Source organism: Myxine glutinosa, chromosome 14 (assembly GCF_964187855.1).
Source record: "Myxine glutinosa chromosome 14, kmMyxGlut1.1, whole genome shotgun sequence".
In the NCBI taxonomy this organism is placed as follows: Eukaryota; Metazoa; Chordata; class Myxini; order Myxiniformes; family Myxinidae; genus Myxine; species Myxine glutinosa.
This window is the reverse complement of record NC_136274.1, coordinates 56,368,054-56,377,333: the sequence shown is the minus strand read 5'-3', so window position 1 is coordinate 56,377,333 and position 9,280 is coordinate 56,368,054. Positions and strand designations below refer to the sequence as shown.

General features: G+C 42.6%; 1 protein-coding gene across 4 annotated transcripts in view; it reads right to left on the bottom strand.

Annotated features, from left to right (window-relative positions):
• Positions 1–9,280, bottom strand: part of HACE1 (HECT domain and ankyrin repeat containing E3 ubiquitin protein ligase 1) — a 612,560-nt gene that overhangs the window by 584,539 nt on the left and 18,741 nt on the right. For 3 of the 4 annotated variants that reach the window (XM_068135928.2, XM_068135929.2, XM_078768515.1), the window contains exons 2-4: positions 6,738–6,792; positions 6,109–6,198; positions 1,311–1,415 (exon numbers count right to left, since the gene is read on the bottom strand). In XM_068135928.2, coding sequence (XP_067992029.2) covers positions 1,311–1,415; positions 6,109–6,198; positions 6,738–6,792 — 250 coding nt within the window. Of the gene's footprint in view, positions 1–1,310; positions 1,416–6,108; positions 6,199–6,737; positions 6,793–9,280 lie in introns of those variants that run through there. The other variant, XM_078768516.1, reaches the window with a different exon arrangement.

Here is a 9,280-nt window from a genome sequence, read left to right as displayed (position 1 = left end):
GATCTGTTGGCGTATTCACCGCCCAAATAGCTATGTGGAATTCTCTCACATGGAGATTAAACGGCGTTTGAACTTTGGCCGAGGTCATTATTTACTTTTAATGATGTTTATATACGAATGATGTTTAATGGTGTTTATATTGGTTTTGGGTCGTCCTTTCCGCATATCTCGTGGGATTGTATATCTCGATATATCTTTCCGCATATCTCGATTGAAGTTCAAGGATTCGTTCAAGGTTCAAGGTTCGTGGGATTGTAAGTATGTAAGATTGTTGTTGTCCGAGTTCGATCGGTGCAGCTGTGCAGCAATCGGTGCAGCCGTTTGTGTGGCACCCGGGAAAACAACATCGTCACAATGAGAACAATGAATGTTATGCGAACGCGAATGTTATGCGGGAGTCCAAACATGAGAATGCTGGAGACCAAAGCTGAAATTGGAAAAACTAAATAGCCTATTTTACTCCTGGAGATCCCAGGATTATCCACCCAAAATATCTTTGCGATCGGTTCAGCAGTTTTTACGGTACCTTCGAACAGACAGACAGACATTTGGTGAATTATAGTAAGATGAAAAATGACAATTTTAGATATTTGACCTAAAGATAACCTTTGACCTCAAAATCAATAGGCTTCTTCCTTATGACCAACTCTACCATCTGGTGAAGTTTCGTGAAGATCGGTTTAAAATTGTGGCCTGTAGGCGATTGACAGACAGACAGACAGACAGACTAATGCACAAGGCCAACCAATATACTTGAAAAATCTTCGATTTTGCAAGTAACAAGTAAATATACAAAGAAACAGACAAACAAACAAACCTCCTAGTCAAATCCCTGTACCTAACCCTCCATCCTCCCCACTCTAAATAACCCCCCTGGTGGTATCTCTGTACATGCCCCCACTGTCCTCCCCACTCTTCCCCCTCCATCCACCATGCTTCAGTGAAATGAAGTAAAGAGGGATTAAATTAATAGGGTGTGGAGGAAAGACGGGGGTTCAAACTTAAAATTGAAAAGACAGGAAAAAAAAAAAAGGAAAGACCTAAAAAAAGGAAAGACAAAAGAGGAAAAACCATCTGAGAAAAGGAAAAGGAAAGACGAGGTTGGTCAAAAGGCCTCCTCTTCTGTCCAAGATCATTGTATGACTGAGCGTGACGGACAAGGCTAAGAGTCACGTCAAATCAAACTTGTGCAAGTACTCATCAATTACCAGTCAGCACAAAGCAAAGCTGTGTGGGTACAAATTACCTGTTAAAGCCCTCTGAGTGGATGGAAAATTTTAAACCTTTACCCAATAATCAGGACCACTTACCCATTCCTGGCTGCCAAGTGCAATGGTGTACACCCAGATATGTCCTGGTAATTGGGGTTTGCACCTCTTTTCAGGAGTTGAACGAGGCATTCAATGGATCCACAGCTGAGAAACAACAAATGGGAGATTTAACCATCATCTAATGCGGAAACACTCGACCTTAAGATGCTTTACACGTTGCAGTAAACAAACAAAAAAATTGCTATTGTTTGTTTTGATATCGACTATGTTCATTCATTGAGTAAGAAGCAAGATGGTGTGATTAAGATGTGAAATTAAGAGTTACATTTGTTGCATTAAAATGTTTATTATGACTAATATCAAGCGGGGCCTGTGGGGTTCAATGGAGGAGAGATGAAACAAGGAATTCCCAGGGATATTTGATTTTATGCAGTCCAATCTTTTAAGAACATCCTTCTCCAAAACACAGAGTGGTGGTCCTTTGCAGCCAAATAAGGTGTGGTTTCCTGGGTAGGGCCTTGTTCGAAGACTTTCAGGGTTTTATTTGTTTGGTTGCAGGGTCAAAAGGGAATAGAGTTGGGAATATAGTTTTTATTTGTTGGGAATAGAGCCTGTGATGGAAGCTGTGAAGAGAAACAGGTTGAGATGGTTTGGTCATGTGTTGAGGAAGGATGAAAGTGACTGGTTGAGAAGAGTGATGGAAATGAATGTAGAAGGAAGTAGAGGACGGGGAAGACCGAGAAAGACTTGGCTAAAGATGGTGGAAGAAGAAATGCGGGCAAGGGGATTAACAAGGGGAGATGCAGAAAATAGGGCAAAATGGAGAAGATTGTCATGGGGACCGCAAGGCTAACCCCCGCTCTAGCAGGGAAAATGGCCTGAAAATGCCTGTTGTTTGTTGTTGTTTGTTGGTTACAGCCTACAGGGTCTAAAGCTCATCGAGGATCTGTGTACACAAACACGTCGACGAATACATGACAACACCGGACTCAACTTCATACTAAAATTCAGCAATTCTCGGTATGAGGGTAGTATGTTTGTACGACCGTCGGTATGTATGTATGTGGGTAGCACAGTATGTATATATGTATGTACAGGTAGTTGACAAAAAATGGAAACACCCGAGTAAATGAGGAACACCAGGCAATGGCTTCCACACAGGTGTAGCCCATGTGTGAACTTAAGCAAATAACATCCCAGCATGCTTAGGATCATGTCTAAAAATGCTGCACAGGCCTGGTTGTGTATAATTATGGCTAAGCATGGCTGCAAGAGAAGACCTCCCCAATGCCCCCATCCACAGAGCACATGTGGTCGCCCAATGGTTTGATGAGCATGACACTGATGTTATCCATACGTCATGGCTTTCTCAGTCAACAGTCTGAACCCAACGGATTTATGAGATATTCTGGAACGACATCTGAAACAGCGTTTTCCACTTCGATCAAACAGGTGTGAGATTATTGACTTTCTCATGGAAGAATGGTGCCGCGTCCCTCCTGCATAATTCCAGATGCTGGTGGACTCCATGCGATGGTGCATACAGGCCGTACTTGCCACATGTGGTGGCTCAACACCCTATAAAGTCACTTTACATTGGTGTTTCCATTTTGTATGTGGGTATGTATGTTTGTATATGTGTATATATATATATACTTACACACTTAGCCCCTCGCAGGAATTTGATTCCTGTTTATAAAAATTGATTTAATCTTCAATGCACTTCTGCTTATACACACATACAGTCACGTGAAAAAGTAAGTACACCCCATGTAAAGTTTTGACTTTTTCAACATATTTCAACATACAGCTATTTGATCTTCATTTCAACAATAATATTGATAGATAAAGGTGATATAATATAACAAATATCATGAAACATTTACATTTTGTAGTCCATTGTATAATTTAAATAAACATAAATGCAAATTTTGCATGTGGAAAAAGTAAGTACACCCCTACATTTATCACTACTTCAAATACCTAAAATTAGAATCAGGTGCACCAGCTCAGGTGCAAATGATTAGAACATCGTTAGAGAGGATCGTGGAGGAACCTGTCTTATTTAAACCTCAGACATTTCGTTTAGTTTGCTCTTTGTTGCTGAAGTGTGCGGCATCACCATGCCTAGATCAAAACAGCTCTCTGAGGCCTTCAGAAAGAAGGTTATAGATGACTGCAAGTCTGGGAAGGGATTTAAAAAGATCTCCAAACAATTTGAAATCAATCATTCGACTGTCCGGAAGATCATCTACAAGTGGAGAAGATTCCAAACAACTGCCAACTTGTTCAGGCCAGGCCACCCCATCAAGTTCAGCCCGAGAGCAGACCGCAAGATGCTGAAAGAAGTCTCTGAGAACCCTAAAATGTCATCACGGGACCTACAGGTAGCTCTTGCCACTATTGATGTCAAAGTGCACGGGTCTACCATTAGAAAGAGGCTGCACAAATTTGATCTACATGGGAGGTGTGCCAGGAGGAAACCTTTGCTGTCCAGAAAGAACATCAGGGCAAGACAAGTTTGCCAATGAACACCTAGGCAAAGACCAGCACTTCAGGAACAATGTGCTCTGAACAGATGAGTCAAAGGTAGAGATATTTGGTCACAGTACCAGAAGACATGTTTGGCGAAAACCAAAGACAGCATTTGACCACAAGAACCTGATACCAACTGTAAAGCATGGTGGTGGAAATATTATGGTTTGGGGCCGCTTTGCTGCATCAGGGCCTGGGCAGCTCACCATCATAGAATCCACTATGAATTCTTCATTGCACCAGAGGGTGCCTGAGGATAATATGAGGCCATCTGTCAGAGAGTTGAAGCTCAACCGAAGGTGGACCTTGCAACATGACAATGACCCTAAACATACCAGTAAATCCACCAAGGAATGGCTGAAAAGAAAGAAATGGGGGGTTCTGGAATGGCCAAGTCAAAGCCCGGATCTAAATCCCATCGAGATGTTGTGGGGGGGATTTGAAACGAGCTGTGCATGCAAGAAACCCCTCAAACATCGCACAGTTGAAAGAATTCTGCATGGAGGAGTGGGAAAAAATTTGTCCCTGTCGATGTCAGAGACTGGTAGACAGTTAGAAGAAACGCCTACTTGAGGTTGTTTCTGCCAAAGGGGGCAATACCACCTATTAGAGCCAAGGGTGTACTTACTTTTTCCACATACGAAATTTGCATTTACCTTTATTTAAATTATACAATGGACTACAAAATGTAAATGTTTCATGATATTTGTTATATTATATCACCTTTATCTATCAATATTGTTGAAATGAAGATCAAATTGCTGTATGTTGAAAAAGTCAAAACTTTACATGGGGTGTTACTTACTTTTTCACGTGACTGTACATACGCATATATAAATACTTACGCTAACATTCGGGGTCTGCCTCGCAGGCACGTATGACATTGGCCATTATAAAGCTCGCAGGGTTAAGTGTGGAAAATTTCTGACGAGAATGCGGCTGAGTCAATAGCGCAGTGGGCTGTTGACGCGTAATCAACGGAGGTCCGTGGTTCGAGCCCCGCATTAAGTCAGAATTTTTTCACACTTAGCCTCTCGCAGGAATTTGATTCCTGTATGTGGATATGTATGTGGGTATGTATGTGGGTATATATGTGGGTATGTATGTGGGTATGTATGTGGGTATGTATGTATTAAATAAAATGGGGTGCAACCGGATAATGTTTTTTTTTGTTTGTTTGTTTTTTTTAACAAAGGAGGGACAACCAAGCATTTGTTTTTATAAATGGGGGTGCAACCACATTTTGGTTTAAAAAGGGGGTGCAACCAGAATATTTTAAAGGAGGAGAGGGCAAAACAATATTATTTAAAAGGGGGAGGCACAGCCAAAATATTAAAAAGGGGGGAACAATACACATCCAGATTATTTAAGGGAGGAAGGGGTATAACCACAATTTACATACAGGGGGAGGAAGCACAACTAAAGCCTTTTATAAATGGGTGAGGGGAAGTGTAATCAGAATTTTTATAAATGAGGCTGCAACAAAAGTGTTTTTATATATAAAAGGGGGGCAACCAGAACGTTCATAAATTAGAGGCGGGGAGTTAATGAGAATACTATATACTACAATTCACAAATTCTCTGCATGGGGGTATAAATGTGTCTTAATCTCAGAATTGATAACGGCTTGGCCTATCCTCACCAAATTTTGTATATGGGCTGGAGGGGTACCTCGAGTCAAGTCATGGGCACAAAATAATTGTCCCTCCACCCCTCCCCCCCCCCCCCCCCCCCCCAGTGAAGGAAGGGAAAAATTTGCAATTTTCACTTGTTTACATGGAATACTGCTGTAGTTTAACTACTGACCACTGCCTAAGGAAGGGGTATTGTACACCATATAATCGCACCTGGAGGAAGCGAGTATTACTTATAAACCAAACACAGAATTTGGGGGGTAGGGGAAATGACGTCACTTCCAGAGCACTTAGGGTATTAGCAGCGACAACATCTTTTACATCTTTCTCTCTGCATTGAGTGGGTAAATTGAAGAGGAATTTTCCTCCATGGTTGTTTGTCCATGCTCCATCCTATAAAGACTGAGTGCCAAGCAAAGAAGAAGCATGTACCATTTTAAAAGTAAGCCACCGATACGAGTTTGGTTGATCGATTACATGACGCAACTCAAGAGGCTTTACTGAAATGACGTCATTTGTTGGAAATTCCATTTTATCATTACGTTGAGTGTTGAAGCATGAACCTTGGGAAAAAAAATTTTTAACACAAAATCAAGCAAACTTGGTAACAGAGTAGGAAAGATCATAAGGAGGAGTTGCTGGATGTCGTTAGATGGAAGTGCTCTTACTTGGAGGCGATATGCAAAAGGCTTCTCTTTACTCGGCTGAACGTATAGTTGACATCAAACTTGGAGTTGGCAAGGAGTTCGGAAACTGACCTGGAGGTCAACAAGGCAGCAGTGGGTAATCATGAGATAAAATACATCGTTTGGAAGAATGTGCGAAATAAAATCCGCAGTTACAGACAAAAAGTAAAAAAAAATGTTGAGGAAACCCTTTGGAAAGACTGCCCCCTTGTGTACAACGTAAAAAATAACCAACAAGATTCAGACTCGATTTGGGTTGCAATGCTTCGGCTGCTTCAAAATGGAACTTTGGTTCATTAAGCCACAACGATGTCACCGCTGGAAACTACACCTCGTACAACAATATCAAATTATACATCGTTGTCGGAATACAAATAGCCAGCAATTACTTGCAATGACCAACTACCGGTACGAGTAATCTCAATAATTACAAGATGGCATACTGTTTTTTAAAAATAACTTCCCCTAGACCTGAAAGGGTCTCTCGCTCTTCGATATTTGTGCTTGGATTTTGGCAGCTCGAATAAGGACACATGGTGCAGCAGCAAATACAGTACATCATTGCAATGACCACTATGTGGCTGAACAAGGCGTCCACACATGGCATTTACCTGTGCTGGTCAGCCATGACCATTGGCATCAGCATATATACGGCTGTTTCATTGTCTGTGCGCACACACAAACACAAAAGTATGGCCCATGGTCCATAAAAATGAGCAGATGCAATGGGAGAAGCCTCAATCAGCATTATCCTTCAATCAAAATGCACATCTTGAAAATGCTGAACCGAACACAAGTACATTATCTGGGTTTCAGCTAATCAAGTTCAGAATCTCGAAACTACAGCTCAAAAACTTTCCATCACATTGAAGCTTTACAATTTGTCCTTATGGAAGACAACAGGTTTGTGCCAAAATATTAAACAGATCAGGCAGGCCAAAATTATTGACAGCAGGCTATACGAGCCTGTATGACATGGAACATGCTTGATCAATCCCAAATATTCATTCCAAAAATACATGCCGAGAATATGAATAAACAGTTGTTGATTAATAACCCTTCATATTGCCTTTTCCTCCAAAGCATTGTATAGTACACTGTAGTTGGTGTGTTCTCACCAGACGCGGTGTTAGCAGCTCCATGCAATGCTGCTAATGAAGGGCAATTCTGCATAAATAAATAGCGACTAATGAAACGACTGCAAATGAAGAGCAATTCTGCATAAATTCAGGGCGAGGGAGAGGAGGCATGGGGGAAACGAACAAGACCACACGCTTCTCATAAGAGTATGTATGCGCCAAACCTGTATCACCTCGAAAATACTACAGTCTACAGGGAACAACAATTCAAGGTTAAACTGGAACAACATTCGATAGAGCGCATACCTCTGCCAGGCTGAATACTTTACATTTTGTATCCCACTGATAGGCCAAATCCAGATCCATATCTTCACCAAAGTCGAATCAATTATTGCTTGTCACACACCCAACCTGTCCACCAAGTTTCGTCCGAATACGTCCACAACCTTTTGGGATATCTTGCTATATATCGTTTTTTTGCCCTATCTCTCAATAGTGAGGAATTACTTTAAAATTATCGGATGCAAAAATATCCTGGTTCACAAAAACAAATAGACAGGGTGAAAACAACCTCCATCCACCTTCGGTGGCAGAGGTGACTAGAGTGACAATTGGTAGGGCACATACTTCCACCAGGCTGAACAGTTTATGTTTTGTATCTCACTGATAGGCTGAATCTGGATCTGGACATGAACCAAAATTGAATCGGCTTGTTCTTGTCACCGAACCAACTCATCCACCAAGTTTTGTCATAACTTGTCCACAACCTTTTGAAATACTGTGATATATATATATATATTGTTGCGGATATGAGGACTGTATTTTTTTTATTGTGTGTTTTATTATTATTATTATTGTTTATTCTGCGCCTCCTGCCTCCGGAGCTGTATAAAGGTCAAAGGGCGTCCCATAATTAGTCCAAAAGCATGCACGTCAGCCAATCATAGAATACCCCTGTTCGATAGTTATATCATATTATGTGTTTTAGGGTAAGGCTGTGTCTCCCATTAATTGAAATACTCCATTGCACCAGTGAAAGAGATAGATTCCCTTCATTCCCATTCCCAAAACCTCCATTTCCCCTTTCGTCATTGCCAGGCCTCGAGTGCCATTGCCAAGTACCTCCCCTCCAATTGCCGCCATTGACCACGAGGCAGGGTCGGAGAATAAAGGCGTGTCTCCACCTCGTCATAGAGGGGAGGAGTGAGCCAGCCCCACTCGACCAACCATGAGCCAGGGGTTTGGCTAGAGAGGGCGGAGGAAGAGCGATCGGGGAGGTTCGCAAAGGTTGAGGGGCGGGGCCTATATAACCCACGGCAGGGCGTTTCCCGAAGAGATGAGGTTCTACAGAGAGACGAGAGGGAGTCCAAGCAGTTGGGTCCAAGAGATGCACTTTGAGTTGAGTCCAAGAGATGCGCTTTGAGTTGGGTCCAAGAGAGGCGCTTTGAGTTGAGTCCGAGAGAAGTCCAGAGTTGAGCTGCAGCTCGAGCCACCGAAACTGCACTTACTGCAGCTCGAGACACCGAAACTGCACTTACTGCAGCTCGAGCCACCGAAACTGCATTTACTGCAGCTCGAGCCACCGAAACTTCATTTACTGCAGCTGGAGCCACCGAAACTGCAGCCACAGCAGCGTGAGGCCTGGACGGCAGTTTGGAGCAGGGCCGCGAAGGAACGGCGGCTGCCCAACATGCGGATCGTGCTGCCAGACCCAGTGGACTTTCCTCTCCTTCCCGCCAATTCCTGTCATCATTCCCCGTGTGAGTCGTCTTTATTTGTTCTGTCCTGGGTAGGTAATTAAGCTTGTATAAGCTAAAGATTTCACTGTGTCACCTGCGTCTCATGTGCCTGTAAATAAACGTGACTGCTTTCTTCTTGATTATATGTGTAAATAATAAACCCCGTTACTCTTCTGTACGTCTTCTTCCTCTTTGCATTCGGTCGCTTTAGAGTTTTCCATATTGAGCAGCTGCGGTGCGATACGGCCAACGTTTGGGGTTGAATCGGGTTAGTCGGGGAATAACTGTTCGGTCGCGGTAATACCACCGCTCGGTAAAATAACATCTTTAACCGCG